Raw genomic sequence first — 25,734 nt, forward strand, 5'->3', positions numbered from 1 at the left:
TGTGCAAAGTAACTGAAAGCAAGATGTGAGCCAGTGGTACCTGTGCTTCTGAATCTGAGGGCAGAGCTGGAATTTGTCCGTTAAAAGGGCAGGAACAAAGTTCCTTGTTTCACACAAGGCTTGGAAATTCCAGTTTAACAAGAATCATCAGCCAGTCTGCTCAACGCTTCCTGCTTTAATCAGCAACCACCTTGATGGGTGCAGCAGGGACACTTGTAGTATAAGCAAATAATGTATGACACTTCTGCAAATGTGCTAAATGAGTCAAAATGGGGATTATCTCAAATGACTTCCCCTCCTTTACTCCTCTCTCCACCCATTTATAGGAAGAATGGCAAGTAGTATCATCCTCTTTTCCATCAGTCTGAAAATGGCTTAATATCTTCATGCATCAGACAGAACAGCTACCATTGACAGACTCCATTACTCTTGTAATGTGGGAAGTCTTTTAACAGATGTGTAGGTTTTTAGCATTGTTGGATAAATTTGGAATTACTAGCTTGTTTGGTATTGTCTAATAGATATTAGGAGCTATTACATTGTTTTATGTGGTTTCCATTTGCTGCTACGTATATGTGGCCAAAAAATTTTATTCTGCTCTAGAGTGTCTTCCAAACTCAACATCGGTGTAAGCAGAAACAAACCCATTGCAGCCAGCTGAGCTGCACAAGATTACAGTTAAAGACAGGGGATTCTTTTAGTCTGTTGTGATTTTTGGCTGTTTTTTTTTTTTAATACTTAGATTTTCAAAGGTGAAAAGTTAAAAGAATATCAATGAGGTGGAGACTAATCAGTATAAAAACCCCACTGTTATTACTTCTCTGAAAAAGATGAGGAAGTTGAGATCTTTCACTCTCCAGGTCTGACACAGAATAGTCCTGTGGTGACCTGAAGTGATGAGTCAGGTTTCCAGTGCAAAACATACTGTGTGAAAGGAGAATTTGTATATGATTCTGCACAGTTCCTATTGTGGGGAAAGCACATAGCAGTCACCTTTAGCTTTGTCATGCTCTTTTTTCTGTTTAGCATGTAATGACTTAGGCATCTGGCTACAAATAGGATTGGCATCCTACATTAACAGTGACCTCTGAAACAGTGTTGTGGATCCATTTTGCTGTCATGTACTGAAGTTTCGATGGTTTCAAGGCCAGTAGAATTAGGTCAAGGCATCCTAAACTAAAGCCAAGTTTTTATCAATTACTAGTAAAAAATTTAATTGGTGTGGCTAGATCTATGCATTTCCTTCATCTAAGTTGGATTAGTGTCTTGAACTGGTTCCAAAACCAGAATTGAATTTGTAGTGTAAAAAAGCTTTATCACTCTAACATTGTCAAATACCTGTCATGCATAAAAGTATTTAATGTTCCTTTAACTTAGAGCAGACCAAGGCTGGCTATAATACACTGTTAATCATGCTTGAAGGACTCAGCATGGTTTCAGTGAACCATTTAGGCCAAGAAAATTTTAGAGAAAGCTATGCCAAAACTACAGTGCAAGTACACAGCAACATGTCTCTGGTACATTGGTCCAATTTCTAAAGACAATTGCTTTCTGTGCTGACCAGGAAAATTATATGAAAATAACCAACACATTTAGGCAAAGTCACAAGCAGTAGCTTTCTGGGATTGTCATGATACAGATGGTGCTTATATGCTTATGCATATAAATAAAGGGCAAATTAAGAAAAGCAGAAAGGTGAAATGAGTGGGAAATATCTGGTAGCAAAACTCTAAGACATAATTCCAGACTTGAACTGTTCTGAAATATTTGAAAATTTTTATAAATTTCTCTATTTTGTTCCACAGGGTTCCAAAAGGATGTCTGATGCTGAAGTGCAAACAGATCCAGTGTCTATCCTACCTGCTGGGAAATCCAAGTAATGAATACACTTGGTTGCTGAAGGATCAGCAGCTCTCTGTAAGCTCCCTTGCAGTAGAGATGACTCATTATTTTCCTTTACGTGGCTGTCATCAAATGCCTGAGGCTAAAGCAAACATTGGTGTATCATTTAAGGTATATCATTTACAAGGTTTGTTCATTAGATGTTAGAAAGCAACTCTAAAGATCATCAAGCAATGTGTAGTATACTTAAAGAAAGGTCATGTGGATGGTTTTAAGTCTATAGAGGGCAGAGTATGTAAGGTGAGAAAGCAGCAGTGAATTAAATAAATGGCAGAAAAAAATGCATGTGACAAAGGAATGCAGTTTGTGCAGCAAGGCATGAGCAACAAATCCTCAGCTTTAGAGAGCTTTAAAGCAGCCAGGAAAAAAAGAAAATCTCCTTTGATAAATGTTATAGTTAAATGTAAAAACAACCAAGTCACCTTCTGTGGTTTTCAATAGAGCTGAAATTAGCAAAAAGTCTGCAGTATAATAGAATCAGTGGTTATAAAGTTATGCTTCATATTGGTTATTAATGTAAATTAAAACGCTAAAATGCAAAGGCTTTACATGATTGAGACAACTTCTCTCTTGTCTTGGTGAGGTGGGATAACAAATTAAAAACGATTTAAGGTTCTAATAGGAACACAAGGGGGCACTCGCATCCCCACCGCAGTCCTAACTCCAAGGCTGTACCTACGATCCTGTTATTAATGTTTTTCAGATGATAGGAAACTTAGTGGTTTCATCAGCTATTTGTTTATATCCATACTTGTAATTAATCCTAATAAAAACCAAAATCAAGGCTGTCCAGGCACCTACCTGCTTCACAAGACTTGTGTAATAACTGTAGTTAATAAATTTTACAGAAAATTAAGATTTCTGTTTATTCAGCCCCGGGCTAACCTGGACAGTTTTAATCCACACTAGCATCTGAATGATACAGTACTGTATATTTTGACCTCCTTATGATTAAATAAACGAATACTTATCCTTTCAAAGAAATCACTTGCCGCTTTAATCTTAAAACAAAGTTTGTTACTTACATCTCTGTTTTCTGATAATTGATGTGACATTAAGGCATAAATCAACACAACAAAATCCTGCCTGCGGACTGAATAGCTGTCATTCTTTATTTGAGTAGAGATTAAAACTGGAAACCAAGCGAGAATTCTGTAAAATCTGCAGAATTACATTTCTAACTAGTGCTAGAAGGCCAAGGTAAAAGAGCCTTGTTTCTTGATACGAGCCACTGCATAGGTGGGTGGTATTTTTGCACTGGCCTCTGCAAACCTGTGGACTTGTGGCAGATGACCAAGACTTGCCACTGGTTCTATGCACAGAGAGCACAGACAAAAGGTCCTTTAGTTGTAATAGTACTTTCTGCTCTCCTCCCTAGCACAATGGGCCTTTCATGCCGTATAAAGCGGTATCAATCAGAGTGACTGCTTACAGATTTCAAATCTGATTCGTAACAACCTACTACATCTGTGTAGGACCAGTGACTTCTGTGCATCCCCATTTTTGGTAGGATGAGAGAAGAACTGGGTTTGTAATATCCAGCTTTGCTCCACAAAAAGGTCTTAGGCTTTGGCTTTGTCTCCACTGCAAGAGTATACAGTTTTAATTAAGTCAATGCATGTAAAGCTACATACAGTGAGACAACCACCATGGTTACATGCTGGTATGAAAGTGCCAGATGTCAGCATAGTGAGTGTTCTCAGAAAGGAGGAATAAGCTATCATGCTATTTGCTGACTTCATACTGCTGTAATTGCCTCCGTATTAGGATAGTATTTCAGCAATTTTCAAATAAAAATATGCTCTGTGTAATTAATTAATTATAGACTATATATATTATTTTATTATAGACAGCTTGGACATTAATATTGTATTATGGGTACATCAGGCCGCCTGTGGAAGGGAATAACTCTTCCTTAGTCCATGTGTTAGGAGCAGGTCTGTGTTGATTGAATCCTGTATTTCCAAGGCAATTAGGACCGCTGACCACGTGATCTGACCATATCACTTGGCAATGGGACTAATTTCAGGAATCAGGAAATCCTCTTGGCAGAAAAACAAGAAAAACAGTAAGTTTGGCTGTGGATGCCCCTTATGCCACTGAGCTATTATTGCAGATGAAATAATGGTTAGTGTTGGCACTGCCTCCCACGTAGAAACTCCCCGTTTTGCTCGATTCCTCTCTGATAACAGGAACAACACGAGCCCTGAAGAAGCGACTCAGCCTTCTCATAAAGCAACAACACATGGAGCCCCAAGAGGAAGAAAGGTCTTAGGAGGTGCATCCACAGTTAAGTTGAGCTTCCGCATTCCAGTGCCGTGTAAGAAATATAAAAATACAGCTTTTATGTTCAGGCCCAGTAAAGCTTAACAAGTTATTTGGAAATCAAAGCTTTGGAAGAGGCGGCAATCCAAGATAAAGGAAAAGAGCAGCCAAAGCAATGCACTGCATTTAGACTCTTGTCAAAGCTCAGGTTTTATGCATAGGGTCTTTTGAGGGGAACTGAAGCAGGCCAGACTGCTTCAAGGCTCCTACGTCTGTGTCATGTAGGCATTTTGGAAGAATTTTAAGAAGTTAATGCAATCTCATAAACACAAAAATCACAGGGAATGGAGTAAAATTGCTACTTTTTGTGTAAGAAATGCTTCCCTCCAAGGGCAGATGTTTATGCCACCACCACCCTGCTGTAAGTGAGCCCACTCGCAGGTGAGGCTCGGGCCCTGCTGTCCCCAGGATGAGCCCTCAGCGGGCCCAGCCCGCCGCCACAGGTGGGGCGCCACAGGTTTTCTGAGGAAAAAAAACTGAAAGCACATTATCTCCCATGGAAGTGTATCTGAGCGCAACTGTTCTTCTCTGGAAGCTGGCCAGATGATTAACTTCACCACGTTTCAAGAAGGTTTTTAAGGGCAACTCCTGGCAAAACTGCCCTGCGCTGACTGTTACAGTGCGCAGCCCGGTTAGAACAATGTGATTTCCAGTATTAAACAGCCTGCCCATTAATTGTGTGCGTAACCAGCAGCTAATTACCAGGACACACAAAACAGGTAATTGCACTTTAGCAGCTATTAAGTATTTGGTGTAAGCATTGACCCTTGCCTAAAAAACACCCCAGAGCCTGGTAGTTTTCTGGCCTGCCCTGTCTGCTGGTTGTCTTGTGAAGTCTCAGAGGGACATCTCTGAGGGGGTGTCCCTGAGGGGGATCTCTGAGGGGTGTCTCTGAGGGAGCATCTCTGAGGAGGCGTCTCTGAGAGGGCATCTCTGATGGGGCGTCTCTGATGGAGCATCTCTGAGGGGCCATCTCTGAGAGGGCCCCATTGGAACCGGGGCCAGGGCAGCTCCATGGCCAGGCCCATTTCAGTGTCCACGTCCAGCTGACCACCCAGCCTGAAGTCACCTGTCCCTGTCCCCAGGGTGGGGAGGGGTACTGCAAGAGCTGTCACACTTCCCCCCACATTTTAGGGAATGGAGGGAAACTGAGGCAGTGCTGAGGGCCATACCTGGCCTGCATCTGTGCTCAGGGACAGTAGGTTTGTGATTGCTGCTGTCACCCTGCCTGGCTTTTCTTTGGTGGGAATGCTGGGATGGGGCCTGTTGGCAGCTGCAAAATGGCCACAAAGTCATTAATGGGTCACACATAGAATGGTCATTTAATGGGTCACACATAGAAAAAGACCTGGTTGCATGTGACCTGTTGGGGCTGAAGTATTGCTTTGAAGGCTTGCTGTTTGTGTGGGCAGGCACCACACTTTGGTGTTCCACAACCTGGTCCACACCCTTTCGGGCTCCCTCAGCCTCCTCCACCTGCTGCATCTGCCCCCGCCAAAGTAGGGGGACTGCAGAGGAGTTTCTGTGGATCCCCACTCCTGCAGAATATATGCCTCAAAATATCATAATTGCACTGTTGCGTCTGTATAATAGGATCTTCAGAGGTTCCTGTTGGGCCACCTGTCTGCTGAAAGCATTTGTTCTGTTGAATTGTGTGCATCCATCAATCACACTGTATTTGCATTCCCAGGGAGGTTTGCAGAGCAATAAACACCTTTAAGAGTACCTAGAAAGCACAGTCTTTCTCCCTGTTGGCCATGCCAGACCTGTATCTACCCTCTGCCTGGTGTTGAGCTCGAGCAGCTTTCCAGTTGGGAATCTGATTAGGCTCTTGCCCCTTGTAAGTACAAGATTTTTTGCTTCAGGAGATGAGGGGTTGGTCTGCTCACACAGAGACCAGGATCTGACGTCTAAGGAAGTAACAAAAATGCTTCCAGGGTTTGTGTGGTTCACATTGCTAGCTCTGTACCCAGGGCTTAGAACATGTTTTAAGTATACCTTAATACCTTTTTATATATAAATGTTTACAACTGGCTTTGAGGCAATTTATGCAACAAAATCCATGCTTTCATACCTAGAAAAGACAGCACTCCAGAATACAAACAGAAAGGGCTAGTGCATGGATGAGTGAACTGACCCCATTTGTGAGACAGAGATAGAAAAACTCTAACTTCAGCACACTCATTTGAGAATATCAGTGAAGAATCTGGATTTGTTATAGACTCCACCTCTTCTGGATAACACACCCAGGTCTTTACTGGCAACTTCAGCAGTTTAGCAGTTCTGAGAACACAAAAACAGGAAATTCTGCAGCAGCCTTGAAAGGGGCTGAAGATGTGTATAAATTCCTTAAAGTTTGTATTATTTTCTGAAAACAAATTATCAAAAGCCTTGAAGAAGAATAAAACCCTTATCATCACTCTTTGCTTTTACTTAATCATTTCCTATTAAATTTGTCACCTACTAAACTGCATAGGAAATCAGCCTTCTGCACAGGAAGCATTAGCGATTTGACTTTAAACCGGAAAGGTACAAAGTCCAAATTCCTTCTTTATCACATCCGACTGTAAGCAGGTGATGCGACATTTGACACTACCCCTTCACCTACCTTTACACAGAGTAGGAGTAAGGTCCTTTATGATTTTTGCAGCGCACAGGGAATGATAAAGGCAGACCCTGGACACAATCTTCAGGGCATTTAAAACATGATTACACTTTTGCAGACTCATCTTTGTTGCAGTACTTCACAAATTTTAAGGATGGTTTTTGATTACTTCATTAGTATTGTTTGGAAAAACATAAGGGAAGTGAGGATTAAGTTGCAGAGTTTTCACTTTTTTTTTCTGTCAGCAGTTTCTAGTCAATTGGAGAAACAGATTCTTAGTTGGTATAAACTGAAATTGTATTACTTGAATAAATGAGATTGAAGCATGTTGAGGCACTGTCATCACAGGAAGCTTTCTTTTTGCAGCTTTTGAGCACTGGCAGTGGCTGTCATAAGTGGAGGAAAAGAGTTGCTTGTGAAAAATTTGCTTGTAAAATCGAGCTTGCCTCCGAAACAATCTTTTTTTCTTTTTACCACCCATTCACAGTATTGGAAAAGCATATAATCATCAAATGTCCTGTTCCTACACAAATAGATTATATAACTTCTGATAAGCAAAAGAATGATAGAAATAAGAACATATGTCTGCTTGGTAGAACTGAAAATCTTCCTATCACTCATTCACTTTAGAAGGCCCAAATCAAAACACTGCTGTCACGATTCCTCTGCAGGCAGGTTGTCACAGAGTGCTGCATTCAGGAAGAGTCTCCCTTCAAAAGCACAAACAGACCATTTGGAAGAAAGTGTGGGATTTTGCCAGCAGCTGGCTTCAGCCTCCACCTGTGTGGGCTGGGAGGGAGTGTGGGTTAACAGGGCAGTGTGAGAGGCTTATAGGAACAGCAAGAGTTTAGCTTGCAGATCTCCTGCTGCCTGCTTCTGATCCTCTATCTGTTCCTTCTCAAACAAAGCCTTCTCACTCAGCCTCTGTATAGGAGACCATAAATTCCTATCTCTGCATAGTTTACACTCTTTCTATTAAATATATGAACATAAGTGCTTGTTACCACCACTCTGGATTTGATACCCTGCTACGGGTATCATGCTTCATTGCTGAGGGGATCAGGTTCACATAAATATCTAGATAAATAGATACCTGGTGAGTGCCGAAAGCCTGGTGATTCTCACTGGCAGTACTATAGGAGATTTGCAGAAGTAAACCTGTGCTAGCTCATCAGCTAAAGTATTTCACAGCGTTGGATATTTATCTCTGTAAACTGAAATCCTTGGGTGTGACCTGAGATGACTGAAAGGTGTCCTCTCGTTCAGCTGCCAGAAGAATAGGAGAGCAAGTAGGTGGAGACAGTAACCTCTTAAATGTCTGCAGCACCAATTAGCAGGCACCCTTCATTGAATTCAGTAATCAAGGCTACAAAACCTTAATAGCATGTATTTATTGACCAAAAAATGGCTGTACCTATACTCAGATCCCCAATCATGGAGCAGAACCTGGTCTAAGATGTTACAGAAACAACTCCCTGTAGCCAGAGAACCCACTAAGGGTGCACACCAGCAGCATTTTGGTGATTGCAGCTAAGTGCTTTCAACTGTGTTAGCAGAGCACCCTTGCCAGAGACATGAGCTACATAAATTTAATTCCAGTGTGACTAAATCCATGCTAAGGCTTTTATCAATGTTGTGACTGTACTTGAAAATCATTTTTGGCTCTCTTCTCCCACCCTCTCGCCTCCACACGATCCTGCCAGTAAAACTGACAAGTAAAACCTAGAGTTTTGTCTCCATCAATCTGCTGTTGCAGTGGGGTCTGCAGGTCCCACAGAGACCTAGCGAGGGTTAATTACTGCAGTGGGGTGAGTCAGCCCAGTTGGTTTTCATATATGAGCTGCTGAGAAGGTAAGCTCCTTTGAAAGGAATTGGGAAGCAAGAGAGCGCTAACACATTAGCTACTAGAAGAAAGGCCGGGTTCGGCCAGGACCAGGTAGGAGCTTTGGACAGGACCAGGTAGGAGCTTTGCGTTGCTGAACTATCCCTCAGGCAGAGGCCAGTTGTGGGATTGCTTTGCTGTCTTTTCAGTCTGGAGTATGTGCTTAGCCTTTCACATGGAGTCCATTTATGGCCTCCAAGAAGGCATGAGTCCATGATAAACTTTTCTGGGTTTAGCTTTCTGTGGAGTTTGTAGTATGGTTTGTCTAGAATTGCTGTGGCAATGCCTTGGCTCAAGCCCTCATTAAAACCTGACCTTTGGGAAGTTTCACACCTGTAACCCAGTGAAGCAATACACTCTCCTACCTTTTTGTTAGAAGCCTAAATGTGGATTTAGCCACCTAACTTCAACCCTGAAAACATAAGCAACTTCTACATCCATCAATATTTATTTAAAGGTGAATGGTAATGCTACAATGTAAATTTAGAATTTTCATCACAGAAAAAACAAGCTTGCTTTTTAAAGATGCCTTTCCCTGTAAAATGTGCTGGTGTTCTTTCAAGTAGAGGATATGTCACTTCAAAGCCTCTCTGAGAGACCCAAGCAGGGATTGTATTGAGTATCTTGGTGTGAAAGAGTGATGGTGGATCTTGGCACAACAGCATTAGAAAGCCTGCCTGTGCCAGACAGCATGAAGTACTGTTTCTTGGGTTAATCGGGGGTGGGGTGGGGGTGTTTGGGTATTTTTTTTCATTCTCAACAAGCAAAAATCTCTACATATGTTACATTTGTACTCTATCTTGATTGTTGCAAAGAGGTTTAGAAACAGCATGAAAGGAACCTAAAGTCTGTGGTGTGTTCAGACCATACAGGAGATGTGGTGTGGTGAGGGTTAAGGCAAATCTGCCTTCTTTCATTGTTCCATGTCACCATGTCAGTCATGATAGCTGACCTGCAGTGATGTAATATAATATGGACACTAAGGCTTTTAACAAATGTCACTTTGAAACAAAGCATGTGCTTTTAGAGAAAGTTGTTTGTTTTAACTGAACCCAAAATTAAGCATTTATCATCTTGTCTCCTGTAAAGCATATTGTTCTAGCTTGGAGAGAACTGAAACTGAACCATATGGTGAAAGTGGAAGAATTCAGAAAAATTTACTCTGTTTCCATCAAGTCTGTGCCTGTTTTTTCTAGCTTCAAGGGAAAAAAAAAAAAGTAATTGCTATAGACAGGGTAAAGACGGTAGTTACTATTCCTAGTCCATTACACAAGAGTAGGTGCTTTCAAGTACTTGGAAACAAACATTGTACTAAAATTACTACTGGTTACTGGCAGAATTACTTGTAAATGTCTATATTCTAGGATGGAAATAGTATTTAGGGTTTTACAGAAAGTGTTCCTTAAGCTTTTTGTTCACAGATGTATCTTTGTTCTTATGTACACACATTTGCCAAGAATTTCCTAAGCAACTAATGATTATGCATGCTTCAATTTTGGGGTATTCGGCTTGTAAGTTCTCAAAGAACTTAACCTTTTATGAATGCTGATTCTTTGGCAGTGAGATATTGTAAAGGTTACCCCAAACTGATATTATTAGCATGCTTTCAATCTCCCCATTTATTTTGAGTTTACTCCCCCAAGTTGATTCTTCATGAGACTGTAGCGCTAGTTTCTATAAAAGCTGAAAAATATGATGTTAGTTTGGAACTGGATTTGTAAGTTTGGGGACAACTTACTATCTGTTTCTTGGGAGTATTTTTTGTTTTCAGGATCAAAAAATTATTGTCAGGCTCCATTCACATTGATCACATTTATCTAAGCACTTTTTAAAATATCTGACTTCCTCAATACATTTAATTGATGTCTGCCCTACCAACAAGAGAACCTGAAGTATTGAAGTACTTGTGACAGATCTCAATTTGCAATCTGAGACAATTAAAACTAATGTGACTAATCCAGTTGTTATCACCAACAAACATCTCAGATATTTAAAGCGAGATCTTTTTCCAGTTGTTAGTTTGAATTTGGATCTTGTTGTTAACTGTCTATAGAGGGGAAAAAAAAAGTCTTCTCTGTCTGGAAAGATCAATTTTTGCAAATTAATGCAACGTCCAACTTCAAAATAGACACGTCCAGTAAGATGATGCATTATTGTTCCTGCACTTATTTGTACTTCACAGATGTAATTTGGCTTCCTTACATTAAAGCCAGAGATACAGAGAGCACTGCCCAACAGAGTAGGGGAGTCTGCAGTGTGGCGAGCGCAACAGAGGCCACCCTCAGGGCCTTTCCCTGCTGATCGCTGTTTTCCTTACAGCCTCCTCGAAGCACTATGTGAGACAGATGGAGACCTTACACACCACCACTCCTAAAGGGGGCAAAATGGGGCTGTGAGGCTTGCTTATCCTTGTCTGCTTGTGAGAGCTCGCAGAACATGGGGTGGGACTTCTATGGCATGTGGAAGACCCTGAACCATACACAGACAAACCCTGCATACTCTTCTGGGAAGAGCCTGGAACACATAAAAAGATAGCTACATACATGTGTTTCATACATGTGTTTAATTTCACTTTTCCCAGTGTATATTACACCTCAGATGCTTCTCCACAAGACAGGTTTGGTAACTGTCTCCAGGGGACCATGTTTACAGCCTCACCATAACCCTGATTCACACGTGGTCATTGTTCAAGTGAGATATGACCACACTTAGGTAAGAGAAGAGTCTCTTTCTTTTCTTTTCTTTTTTTTTTTTTTTTTCTGTTGCATTTGGTAGAATATTTAACCTTCATTATCAGAACTAGTCCTGAGCTGTTTATGATTTAATATCCTGCCCACGAGGAGGTTTAGGCTTGGGCCAGATGATGAACACTATATAAAAGCTAATGTTGCTGCATTGTATAAAGAATCAGCTCAGGTGGGGAAGGGAAGGTGTGAAAAGGGAGGTGTTCACAATGAAATGGACTGCAAACAAGCTGCTGCAGAACCATATGCACAACCTGTTCTCATCAGTGGAATATTAAAGATGAAGCAGATAAAACAATCCTTGGTATTGAAAATAAGATTATTGCTTTCATGCATATGTATTGGCACTGCAGCCTTTTCCACAGATGGACACTATTAAAGGGAGTAATCAAATATCAACATGTGTTTCGTACAGAAAAAGACCCTAACCTAACTGGCTAGCAGGAAAATTTTTGTATTGATTTATTTTTATATCAGAAAGGTGACCGAGATTTTAAGCTTTTTTAGGCTGATACTGTGTGGTTGATCTGGTGGTGGTTACCGGGATCTCTATGTGATCCTCACCTCAAGTTCTAGTGTAACAAGTGTATAATACATGTTTTTTTAAGAAAAAAGGTCTTTTCACCATTTCTAGTAGGTTTCAACATGGGCTAGGTTAATTTAGATGACAGAAATTGAATTGCTTTTACTGTAATTAAATGGGCATACATTAGGATTACCTAAGCTGGATTTAGTAGAATCACAGAGAACAGAACAGATGCAATGCTGCAAATCTTCAGTGGTGTTCGTCCTCTCCAGGTGTGATAAATACTGCAGCTACTCACTGAATAACTTAGGATATGACATTTCTGAAACTGGTGCTGGACATAGCAGGGGGGAAAAGGACGCTGTACACAGATTTGCAGTCGTCACATCAATCTTCCAGTGAGTGATTGCAGTCCTTTCCAGTTCTATTCAGACTGTACAGAGTAGACTCCTCCCCTGTCTTCCTGGCAGAAAAACAGACAAAATTGTCACTTCCCCAAGTTGCTTCCTCATGCAGCAGCTGAATCCCATCTCCGTCCAGCTCTCCTGTTATGGGCTTCACTTCCCCAGCGCCTTTGTGTCTTGTGAATTCTGTGTGACTCCCCATTCTTGACATAGCCTCTTCAGTAAATCTGAAAAAAAAAGTTGCTGCTGTTATTACACAAATTGAAAAGTACTTTCCCAGTATTATATATATTTTTAACGACTAGTTTGTCAAAGTTTGTTGCTTGAATTTCTGTTAAACTCTCTTTTCTCACGTAGTCCTGCTGTTCTACTGCAGTTAATCTGTTTGTCGGTAATGTTAGGTTTGTTTTAACTTATACTGAGGCAGTTGATAAGATCCTGTGGATTACTGACCTACAATTGTGTATTACGAAGTACTTCTTGATCTTGCAAACTCACTAAATGTCAGCGCAGTGGTACCAATAAAATTGTACAATCTGCTTTCCTAACAGGGCAAGAATGAGTTGTTCTATCCAAAAATGACTGTCTGAAACAGATTTTCCATGAACTGTTCTGTCAGTGTGTGTGTGCGTGCGTGCATGTACACACATACAATCCCAGCATTCCTGGGACCTCATGGATTAAGTTCCCATAAGCACACATGATATAATTTCTTCCAGGACCAGATTCATGTGGTAATGTCATTGTTGCGCAACTGCTTTTCTCAGCTTAAAATAAAGACATTAAGTACTAGATAATCAAAAGTTTTCTTCCTTACCTCCCTTACTAATTTTTTCCAATGTGAAATTTAAAAGCCAAAAATAATGATTTTAAAAAGTTCTTAAAAATAAGTGATCTTCTGTATCAAAAGTACAGATATTGCCTTATATTAAAGAGAGTTTCGTTATCTCCCCTTCCCCACCCCCAAAACAGAAGTTGTTTCAACATCCTGGCTTATTCCTGGTTTCATACCAGCAATATGCTTTTTGGCATGTACTGTACATTACACTAACAACCCAGCCTGCCAACAATTTAATAGCTTTGCTATGCGATTATAGTTTTCAGGCCATACCCACTTTATTGACACAGTTTCCTTTTACTATTGCTTAATAACACTTCCCTCCTCTTTCTGCCACCCCTCCCCTCCCCACCCGCGCTCCCCACCACACCTTCCTCCCCGATGCCAGCAGAGGGCACTGGGACTTAGTTTCCCGGACGGTTCAGCCGCTAAAACTATTCAAGCAGTTGCACTTAGAGTTGTGTTCTTTTTTTTTTTTTTTTTTTTTCCTGTCGTCCCATTCATAGAAACCTGGAGAAAAAAAAAACCCAAACAACCAAAAAAAAAACCAACCCAACAAACAAACAAAAAAACCAACCCAAACCAAAACCCCAAACCTCCATGATCAAAATTTACACAGCGATCAGAGTGGGGAGAGCAGTGCCTGTGGGTGCTCGTGTGCCAGGGATGGGGATGTCACCGCAGGGGAAGACACTGGGGGTCATCATTTCAGTGAACTCCAAGTCATGTGTTTTCTTTAGCAGGATCTTTCTGATCATGGAGGGAGGCTAATGAAAGGGTCCTCCAAAATGTTTTTGGAACAGTTTCTTCACAGCGGTGCTCTGGGTAAATAATGCTCCTGCAGCCTCAGCGAAATGGTGGCTTAGCCTCACCATAGTATGGCCCTGAGCACAGGACAACAGGGCGCACCTCCAAACCTCCCTGCTTCTTCCTCTGTTTACTCTTTGATTATTTTTTTCAGGATTTACAGATCAAACTGGATGATGTGTCCAGTAATCTCTGTTCAGGTTTCCTGTTAATCCTACCCTACTTCACAAAGAATAAGTCAATGTCACTCTATGGTTTAATTCTTATTATCAGGCTCAGGAGAGCTCCTGCTCAGCACTGTTCAGGGTATCACTGGAGCTGGGGTTTCATTTGGTACCTTTTCTGGGATCCCACCGATTAAAAGGTGATACGGGGTCTGTGACTGGAAGTGGGGCAGACAAAAGTGAAGAAGTGTCACTGAAGGGAAGAGGGGCGATGATAAAGGGGAAATGAGAGTGCTCTGACTTCTTCAGCTGCTGCCTTGCAAAAAGTAATGTACTTAAGGACAGAAAAAAATAATAATGTGCCTATGTATCTATGCACAGTGTGACATGAATGTTAAGCAAGCACCACAGAAGTGCTTTTAAATTAAAAAGAGAGAGGATAAATGAGAATAAGTGCCTTATGTATATGAAAAGACATATTCCCCACTCCATTCTCTCTGTCTTTCAAATGCAGAAGAAACAAAAAGGTCAAGAGAGATTTGGTCGAGACCATAACACGGAAGTCACTTTTTGTGCTATTGTGAATGTGTTATTGTTCTTCTCTTGCTGCCTTGTTGTATTAAGAATGAAATAAAAACAATGCTAATGACAAGAGAGGGACAAAGCCTGTGCTGGGCCAGATGGCTGTTGGAGAGGAAACATGCTTACCTGTGTACTTTACCACATTGCTTTGAAGAAAAACTACGCTGTTTATTCTCACCATATCCTTCTCAGAAAGCAGCTTTCAATTTTCTGCTTGAGACCTATGAAATCTCTTACTGAAAACCTTTCCCTTCTAACACTGCCATCCAATTGGGAAAGCTGTTACCTAATAAACTGAAGCATGTCTGGTACAAAACATAAATAGGGTTAATGGCTGACAACTGCACACGGTTAAGCAAAGACAACCGATTTGTGATTTACATCTGTCACAAGTGTATATACAGTTGCACAGTTGGTTCTGTGCTTTCAGTTCAAATATAAGTCACATAACTGTATAAGTACTTTGTGAGATATATAATTGCCTAGTTATGTACATAATTAATTAAATACTGTATGCAATCATGACTGCATGAGTAAAATGGGAGTGCAGCCATACCTGTCACAATAGGCTGAGCTTGGACAGACAGCTGAGTTATTAACAAGAAAGCCTTGCATATACTGGGAAAACTGGAATCCTTAACTTGTCATCTATGTAACCTCAGCAGAATAGCGGCTGCGCAGTCGCTTTAAAAAGGAAACATTCTTACCGGGCAGTCTGCACCAGTCCAAAGGATTCATGGTCCCTGCCCTAAGCTGAAGCTGAGAAATAATTTGCCAGTATTTCCAGTATTATTTCTAGTGCAAATTCATATGGGTTTAAAAAGCACACTCAGCAGGACCGGTACAGAGTGTGCATTATCAGTTATGCCCTTTCAGCATAAAGGAAAAATTTTAATTTCCTACTTCCATTATAAATTATACATTTGTAAAGTATCTCCGTCTTTTTGTACAATAGTTCACACAATGGGGTTCTAGTTTGTGGCTGCAGCTCTTAGGAACTATGATATTTCCCGAGACTGAAAATGGTGAAACTCTTCTAAAACTGACTAATATGTATTTCAGTTTAATAACGGAAAAAAGTGTATTCTGAACTCTCCTTCAAAGATTAAGGATGGTTCCTCTTCAACTTGGTGTCTGAAGTTCCCGGTATTCAGCGTCAGCTTTCTGGTTCAGGCAGATATGAGTCATGGATCCAGATCAAATTTTTGTGTAAATGAGGCAAATGTTCAGGTTCTTTAGTCGGTTCTGACAGGCACATCACTACGCTAAGATTTCTTTGGTGATAAGAACAAGTATTTAAGCCTGGTGGCTGAAGCAACTAGCAGTTTACCCCTTAATTGCAACTCGCAGGTTAAAACACAAGCTATTGCAAGGGGTCAGATACTTAGACAACAGGAAAAAAACCCTAAATGTAATTTAAGGTCTTTATGTCTACAGCTTCTGTGTTTACATCCCTGGAAAGTTTAGTATATATTTCTGACTCTCCATGCATTTGAATCCTATGATGGGCAAAGGTTTAGTTACCAGAGCCAAAAGGATTTTTATTTCTATTCTTTAACACAGTCTGGAAAGAGACGGAGAAAAAGTAATTTCTCAGTTTCGCCTGGCATAGGGAAGGGTGGGATTACCAGCTTAGGTTTTCCTGTTGCGTTTCTGTCAAGCAAATCAGTAGTGCCATTCCTGTAAATCAGTCATCCTCTTGAAAGGGAAGAGGTGGTACAGGCTGGAGTTCTGAGCTTTCAGGGTACGCAGGGAATATGGAGCAGTGCCCAGGATGGATGTAGGCTCCCACTTCCACTGCAAGACGACGTGTACCCATGTGCAAGAGCCACAGATGCACGTGTTCACCCAGCTGAGGCTAAAGAGTTGCTGCCCCCTGCTCAGTCTGGGGGCAAGGGTGCTTATGGGATGGTCCTAAAGCCCTCTGCCTGCAAAAGGAGCCAAGTTGGCAGAAACCTCCTTGCATTTGTGTTCAAATTTATTGATTTCAGGCCAGATGAGCCAAAGGCAGCCATAAAAAGCAGCTTGCCAGCAAATTCTGAGATGGCAGCAATGAGCAGCTGAGTAGGGACGGAGATCTGCCTGTCGTTTGAAATTCAGTGATAAGCTACTTCCAGCTTTTCCTCCACAGGGAGGTATTGATTTATTATATAAAAGAGGGAGTGTCACCAGGGTCAATATGGGCAACCAGCACAAATCTTGTTTATACGTTTCCCTCTCAGTGTCCATGTACCTGCACAGTACACGCAAATACAATAAAAGTTGTTATTAATAAGACATTAAGAAGCATAGTGAGGAAGGGCCTATTTTCAGATAGTTATTTTTGACCGTAACTCCACTATAGTGAATGAAAGCTTGAAATAAAAAGCACAATCAAATGCACATTGTACACTGATAGACAGTATATGGTCAAGTGTTTGTTTGCAGGGCTGTCAGAACTTGCTAGGAGTAAAAAAACAACCACACACACTACTTCACATCTGCCACTGCCTGACAAACTACATAGTGTTTCCTTGCTTCTAATAAAGATCACACAGCAGCTAATACTCTATCAAAGCTTAAAGACCAAATAAATACAGTGCTTACCTCCGAGGGCCTATGCCCTGGTTTTATTGGCATGCATAACAGAGGCAGTGTCGTGAGAGGCTTGTGAAATGCAACTTCCCACGTGCAGCAATGCTTTTTGAACATCTTGGTGCAGATTTTCTTAAGAGATATCTGTGTTCTTAGAAAGAGCATGTCTGTGCTCTGAGAAATCACTTATTTTAGGCTTGTCAATAAAACTCTGGAGAGAGAGAGGGAGAAAGAGTACTGAAAGAAGAACAATCTACCAAATACAGCTAAGAATATAGTTTGCAAGGTACGGAGTGCTTTATTGGAACTGAATGATCAATATTTTGCAGGATTATTTATTCTGTGAAGCAGGAACAGCAGTTCCTTCTTCAAAGCCTACCAAGTGACAATAGAATTGATCCAGAAACCCTAATTCTGGAACCTGATATGTCCAGGAAGATTTGGGGATCTATACCCAGCCTGTGTGCAGTGACTGATAACCTATCTGAAAGCTCCTGCCTGTTTGTGCAGAAGCCGTTGGTGCTATCTATGTCAGAGATAGTTATAGAAAGAGAAACTGCTGAATTTGTTTCCACACAGAAGATGTTTGAATATTAGTGTGCTTTAAAAGAAAAAAAGACTGACAGCATCTGGAGTAGGGCAAGTGCCATTTATCATGTCAGTGAGAGACAGGTTTGGTTTTGGAATGAGCAGACTAGGTTGAATAAAATACTATTTTATTCTATATAGACTATACTAGGTTGAATAAAATGACCCAAACTGGAACTGCTGCAAGAGGCTCAAAACTTTCTTCTTCTTCACTCAAAATATTGCTTTCTGTGGCTCACTTTATCATGAAATACTTAAATGCTTTAAACTTAGGCATTGGGTAATCTGTTTAGATAAAAAGTAATATTTTTTGGAATTAGATAAAATAAGCTACTTACAGATTTGATCACAGTCATCATCAATAATCTAATTTAACCCTTTTTTGATTTTAAATCACCTGATTCAAGTTTATTTGTTCAGAATGATTCATCAAATAGCTTGTGCAAACAAACTGTGTCCTGTGATTTTTCCGTAGACAGTCCAGGAGGAGGTTCATGTTGTTCAGTTTTTTGTCACATGGTTAGCCACAAGTCACATTCTGTTATTTCTGTTTCCTCTTTGATGACAGAAATAAGAGATGGCAGGTCTTGCAAATTATCTGCTCTATTATGCAAATAAAACCCCAGCTTTTGAGAATCACCCCAAGAACACTTTTCCTTCTGACTGTTCGACCCAATATGTGTTTTGCATTAGTACTCATGATGGAGCTGCTTTTCCTCAGTGTTCTGGAGAACAAAGATGCACAAATCTTTCTTTGCATATATACACCTTGCTTCATTTCTTTGGTAATGCTTTATGCATCTTTGGTTTAAAAGCTCCATCAAAACTTTGAAGCTGGACGGTTGTTTATTTGATGTATTGACATGGGCCACTGTCTTCATCTCCCTGTAGAAAGGCAGTTTGAGGATTTAATGTAAAGACTGTGCACCTACATGCTCAAGTGGCTATGTATTGCCACACCAGCACTAATTGCATGCACTAACATAATTTAAATCAGACATGCAACTGTTTGTGCAAAGGAACACAGGAACAGGCCTGTCAGACCATACAAAAATAGTACCTTTCCATTGAGGTGGGCGTGCTGTTATGGCCCCAGCATTATTGTCTGCTAGTAATTGAACCAAAAAAAGAAAAAGTAGGACAAATGAATGATGGTTGAGGAAGAGATTTAAAAGGATCCCACATTAGTTTCCTGTAGCCTACATAACGCTTCTTTTAATAATCTCAGCCCCATCATTTAACATGGGTTTAAATGAAAATGTAAGACCACAAGATAAGATCACATAAAAAACAGAAGTCGCTAAACTAACTCTGTGTCTGCTCATAAAAGACTTTTTTTATAAAGGTATGTTTAGTAAGAAAATACTTGAGAAAATAAGCGAATGTTCAAGCAGTCTGTCAGCAAACTCACAGGCATTTGACAAAATCGTAGTTCACTTTCAGTTACCTTTGGAGATTAAGGGGGTTTAAGGGGTAGGGAGGAGACATGCACATAAAGCAAAACCCATCATACAGAATAGATGTCAGGTTATAAGAATAATATACATTCAATTCCTGTTTTAAAAACCTATAAATTACCAAACAGTGAAAAAGGGCAGGCAGTGTAGCGTGTACTCTGTGTCACTTACTCAGCAGCAAGGGGTGTTTCTGGAGATGGCGGAGTCTGGTTTAACCTGCAAATTGGATAATTCACCCACAGGAAATCAGGAGCTGATTATACGCAGAACTCTTGGAGTTAAAGTGCTTTATGAAATCACATCAATGTAACCAGAATTCTGTTCAGGTCAAAACCAGAAAGGTTTGACAAGGTTACATTTAAACTAATTTTAGGAGAAAAACATGGTATTTGGTTTTGTCTATTTATGCTATAGTTTAGACTACAGTGCTATCTATTCTAAAAAGAAAAACACAGGAGTTTTCAAGTTTAAAAATGTGAGACTTTTCAACATTTGGAATAAATCCAGTAATTCAGTATCTCTCAACCCAAAGCCAAGTCAAACTTTCTGCAGAACTGTAGTTTTATTTTCTAGTTTGAGGTGTATCTGGGAAGTGGGGGAGGGGTAAATGAACTTTGTTATAATTAGATTAGAACAGAACCACTTAAAACTACAGTGTATGACATAAATGTTCCTAATATTTAGGCGAATTTGCTAGTACACAGCAGTATTATTTGCACAAATCCATGCCTGTTAAATGGCCATGTTCAACACCGTTACAGCAGGGTGGGCTTTCCTGGAAGTGCACCAGGAGTAACTCTGTCCAAGTAAGACAATGAGAACGACCACTGTCTGTTTCCAAATTCCCATTTGCTTTCAGATGAAAGTGAATTTCATCATTACAAAATTAGTCATGGGTAATTGCCAGCTGCAGTTATTTTGGATGAAGAAAGAGGATTTCTGTTGTTACAGCTTTTCGTTTTGTGGAGCCTGTTTGGAACAGTTGCCTTCATTTTTGTCATTCAAACAGAGAGAGTTACCTGAAGTATATAAACCTCACAAATGATCGCAACACACTTCACTGCTTATGTGAGGCTTTGATGACTAGGAGGGACTTACACAACAGAAATATAATAAAACTATGCTGGGAAACTTCAATTTTGTGACATACATGTAGACTCTGAGTGTCAATCAGTATAGGCCTGAGTTCATCTTCATTCAATACCATGATTTTAAACAGCAGCTTTTACTGGGCAGACTGTATGTGCAATTTTAAAATTGCTATTTTAAAATAAAAAATGAAAGAAGATTGTGCAAATGGTCCACTTCCCTGTAATTTCAGGATTCTTTTGTGCTATGGCCCTATGAGGTTACTTATATGAGAAAATCAACTATTAGAAAACCTGTATTTAATAATTTTCCTGGAATAACTCTTCTTTTGGATTAAGGAGCTTTATTCAGAGGTCAGTATGTGGGCACCACTGCACAGAAGGAGTGTCTGTGGTGGACTTCATGGAGCATTTGTCATCTCATTTCTGTTTCAGAATCAAAGTTCTTCTGGGATAAGATCTGGTGGTATGTTTGGCTTTTCTTTTTTCTTTACTTTGTTTTAGTGCGTGGTTGCACTTTCAGAGTAGAAGAAACTATCAGTATTATGGTTGTCTCCTAGTGGAGAGACTTATTGAGGGAGGTAGTTTTGCAGCATGGCCTAAAGATGCTCAGACTCTGGATTTGCCTGATCTCTTCATTGAAGACCGCTGCGTAGCCAGCTCCCCTTGACAGAGAAAGCTTTGTCTCTGACTCTCATGTGCTTCATCCTGAGCTTTGTGATCTGCATTTTCCCAGCGGGGCACAGCTGTCACGGTGACTCATAGACTGAAAATCACGCTTTGATGTAGCTGTGTCTCTAACCATGTAGTATGTTCTCCAGTTCCTTGTCCAGTCTAGTTTTAAGTGATTCAAACACCACTCCTGTTAGCAAAATATTCCATAGTCTAGGAGACTGTGTTGGTATTCAGTCTAATTTCATTTCAGCCCACACTGTTTCATGACAGTCTTTAATGTTTACACACGTTAAATATTTTAGGCTGTTATCATATCCTCCCTTAGTCATAATTTTAGAAAATTACATGTATTCAACCTTTCTGCCATAATCTTTTTTCTTTCTTCTTTTTTTTTTTTTTTTTAAATAATTTACCCAAAAGCCTAGTTATTTTTCTGTTCCCTGAGTTGCCAATAGAACCCTATAAACTGATGGATATTGTGGGGGGAGAAGGGGGAATTTTTTAAAATCAAAGTGAGTTCATACAGCAACATTAAAATATAGTCAGCAATGTAATAAACTTTTCTTAATTGAAAGGAGTAAGGGTTTTTTTTAGATAGAAGGCTCTCTGTAAAGATTACAACAGTTGTGCAAATTAAGTCTGTTTTGTTGTTTGTTTCTTTGTTTTCTAATGATCCCCTCCCTGTCAGTTCAGAGTTCCTTTGACTGGTTAGATTTGTATGATTCTAAAATTGGTGACTTATGCTCTTTTTCCAGGGTCTTCAATAGTGATTTAATTTAACACATTTATGATTTATGTGAAATTATTCATTATGCAGTTGACCTTATTTGAGACAACAAATTGCCCCTTTCAAACAATTGACTGGCTTTTGGAGTGTAGTTAAGGCTGAAAGAGGAATAAGCAGATGATACAGAAGAGACTGCTTGGAATTTTAAACTGATATTAGGATGGTCTTTGAGTAGGCAGGGAGGCTGGTGCAGACTGCCCTGCATTTCCTCCGTGTCTGGAACATTAAGTGTTCAAGTGCAGTAATGGCACTTCCTGTCAGTGGGAATTGTTTAACAGCTGATCACTTCATAAAGTGGAAGGGCAGGGGAAGGGACTGAAATAGCTGGGAATAGGAAATTCCTGTAGAATAGAGAATAGAGAAGCAAAACCCTAAAAGGCCTCAAAAGCAAGTAATTGAGGAAGATGGAGCTGCAGTAGCTGGAGGGAGTGGCTTCTCTCACTTTTCAATTAGTTCAGTTTGCTCGACTCTCACTGGTGGGAGTGATACGATCACGAATGTAGACAGAGCGATGCAGAGTCCCACTCTGCAGTTACACATCACGTGTCCAACAACAACAAAAAAAAAAAGTGATGCATTCTTTCTCCCCACAAAGTCTGCCTATTTTTTTTCCCCTTCTCTTTTTCAAACATCTAATTGTCAATTAAAAATTGCAGTATTTATTAAAATGGTTGGGGAAATGCTATTTTCCAGTGGGATATGAGAAGAAAACTTTACAAGCTGGGGGAGGGGAGTAACAACAAAGCACTTATTCTTCCCTTTCCCCTCCCCCAGTAGAGGGAGGAAGCAGAGGAGTGGTAGTAGAAGTAGGAAGAAGAAAGGAATTAAAGAGTAAAGAAAACTTGAAAGTGGAGTAAGGAAAGGAATTTAAAGGAGAACTGTACACTTTTTAGCAAATCTTTGGAAAGATGGCTAAATTCTGTGAGATAATGAAAACTCTGGGTTTAGCAATACATTCCTTTAATTTTAAGCATATGCATTGTCTTGCTGATACCAGTTTAGTTACTCCTATTTATTCCAACTGAAGGTGTGGCCTAAAGGTTTAGGATAAAACACAGATGAGAATATTTGTGTAACATCCTCACTGTTCGTATATTAGGGGAGAGGTAAGTAACTTGGACAGTTTCACTCAAGAGGTTTCATAACCTTTAAGCTGGGCGTGTGCTGATTCAGATGGTAAAAGCAGTATTCAAAATGAGTTAAGCTTTGTGTGTTGCATGCTATTTTCTGAGGATTAGTCCAACCACCTGTTACTAAAACATGAAACTCAGTCAGAAAAATAATTACATACCTTTCCAGATGCACACAGAAAGGCGCACCTTGGGTGAAATAATTGCAGAGCCAAGAAAATTTTCATCGGGAACACATCAGCTTTTGTCTTTAAACATGAAACATTTCCAACAGCTCTCACTGTATGCCAGCATTGCATTTCTGTGATTTTTGTACTCTGACTTCATGCACACACATGTGCGCACACACATGTGCATGCACACACTCAGACAAAATCTACTGCTCGCTGAATCTCCTGTTTGATCAGAGTTGCACTGTTCAGACTGCAGATAAGCAAAGATAAGCAAAGTATACGTTACATGCTTTAAAGCATGTGCTTTTCCAGTTGTAGATGTATGCACAACACAGGCAAAGGATAGAGAATATTGACCAGTGTGCTGACCTGGGGGAGAATCTTTCCTGCCCAATTTTCCTCGAACTGTGGTTTCAAATACCAAGATCTTGGTTTGTTTTATTTTGTTTTAACTACTGTTGAGTACAGCTGGCTTGAAAAGTTTCCATTTTGCAAGGATTTTCTTTCTTTTTTTTTGTTTGCTTGCTTGTTTTTCAACTTGCTCTGGGTCCTGGGACGATGAAGTTTTAGAAATGTGCTGCAAGCCGCCCCCCCCCCCGCCCCCCCGGGCTCCGCAGCCCGCCAGGGAATTGACAAGAACAGCGGCGGAGCGGAAAAGGAAGCCAGCCTGGCCCAGCAGCTGCCCTGGCCTGCATGGCTGGGCTGGACCCTGCCCCAGCCTCGGTGGCTGCTCATCAAAACCCAGGATGTTTTAAATAACATGTTTCAGCCTTAGCAAATTGTGATTATCCAACAAACCCTCGCTTTGTCAGAAAGTTTCTGACCAGCTTTACTTTGGAGTAACTTGCTACATCTGACCCAAGGGAGTAAAAGCCTCAGCTTTCTTGGGGTAGAGGGTATATAAATAACTGATAATGCATGCCCAAAGTTCTCCCACTGGGATTAATAATAGTACATAAATATTTATGACAAAAGTGAGTTGTCCTTGAATTGGATCTGGAGACACCATTCAGTTTTGAATGGAATTGAACCTGCTTCTACCAGATTTGCATTTGGGCCTGAATTTCTGTTTTGGGAACTATTAAAGCAGAGGCTGTTTGGCCCCTTATGAATGCAGCTCAGTAACAGCACTTCTGAAAACTAAAACTGGAAAAGTTCCTCATTCCTTGTTCCTCATTATAGGGCAGAACACTTAGTTTCTGACAATGACCTGTACAAGCGTAACTGCCTGTTTACTAGCCGTGTTGGAAAACAGCTTTAGACCCTTTGTTCATTTGCTTAGCAGCTGTAACAATAGATAGGTGTGTGAGAAAGCAGCAGCTACTCTTTCTTCCTCATTCACTCGCTGCGCTAGCACTGCATCAGCTATGCAGAAGACAACAGTTTGCAACACCAAGTTGCTACTGGCTGTGTGGCGTCAGTTTTGCTTTTTTCTATTTCCTTAACAGAGAGGGTTTGGGTTAAAAGAGGAAACAAAAATGTGCACCCATTCCTATCTGAAAACCAGACCTTAGCTCCCGGTGGTTCTTTTCTTTTCCTTTCAAAACACGAGCAAGATTAAAAATAAAGAAGTGTCAGTGTGCTAATGTTTCAGTTTCTAATCAGTTCACAAATGGCAGGAAATTAACCGGCTTTTCATGAACATCTGTTCCACTTCTGGCTTGAAAGGTTGGAGGCAAATGCTATCTGTCAAATTTAATAGTGAGCATCAGTAATAAATATACTTTTCATTTTTCACATGCACACCCTCCCCCTTTTCTCTATTACCCATTCAAAATACTACATTGTAGCCACATGCATTGTTTTCTTCTCTTGTATTTGGGGGGGGGGGGGGGGGGGCATAATATATGCTGTTAATTAAAAGGATGATGAACTGCCTCAGAATAAAGATCAGGAAAAAGGTTGTGATTACGGTACTGCAGTGCTGTACACCTGCTGGATGTGTTTTCAGCGAGTACGGCAACGCTCATCCCGAGTCCTTCTTGGGTGAAATTTTCTTTTTTGAAAACTCCATAATGGCTTAGGAAGCAAAGTCTGTTTTCACTAGTATTATTTATTTTTAAGTGACTTGAGAAACTAAAGGTCTTGTTGCTGTAGCAACAGTCTCTATGGGAATGTCACATCAAAGTAACTTTATTTAATTCACCTTTTTGTGCCTAGTGTTCTCATGCAGGCAGGTTCCTCAGGCTAAAGTAAGAGTACTCCACAGGAGAGGTGTAACTAGTTTTGCAGTGAGCTTATTTTTTTAAGGTTGATAGGAATTAATGAATAACCAACCACTCTAGTTGTTAGTTTGTCCCCCAGGAGACACTTTGCTACCACTGTGTTGCCTCACACTGGGAGTGGAATGCCTCCACATTATGCTTTTTTCATTGCTGTTGGTACTGTGTGCTACATGTCTCTTCATTTAAAAAATTGACAAGCATTCCGGATTTCTTGTTCACTACTACAAGGTCATAGGGAATTCACAAGCCCAGAATCAT

General features: G+C 40.4%; 1 protein-coding gene and 1 long non-coding RNA gene across 2 annotated transcripts in view; one reads left to right on the forward strand and one right to left on the reverse strand.

Moving 5' to 3' along the window:
• The window catches only part of BCAS1 (brain enriched myelin associated protein 1), a 53,568-nt gene extending 49,850 nt beyond the window's left edge, over positions 1–3,718 (forward strand). The window contains 1 exon segment of the mRNA XM_040609393.1: positions 1,806–3,718. Within this exon segment, the coding sequence (XP_040465327.1) occupies positions 1,806–1,880 (75 nt within the window). The 3' untranslated portion in view covers positions 1,881–3,718.
• A 5,865-nt stretch (positions 3,719–9,583) lies between these two features.
• LOC121095220 lies at positions 9,584–23,462 on the reverse strand. Its single transcript, XR_005830026.1, has 3 exons — positions 23,240–23,462; positions 17,366–17,564; positions 9,584–12,615 (listed from the first exon to the last, which is right to left on the reverse strand). It is a non-coding gene; the product is annotated as an uncharacterized LOC121095220 (long non-coding RNA).
• Positions 23,463–25,734: the final 2,272 nt, after the last annotated feature.

Source organism: Falco naumanni, chromosome 10, assembly GCF_017639655.2.
Source record: "Falco naumanni isolate bFalNau1 chromosome 10, bFalNau1.pat, whole genome shotgun sequence".
Lineage (NCBI taxonomy): Eukaryota > Metazoa > Chordata > Aves > Falconiformes > Falconidae > Falco > Falco naumanni.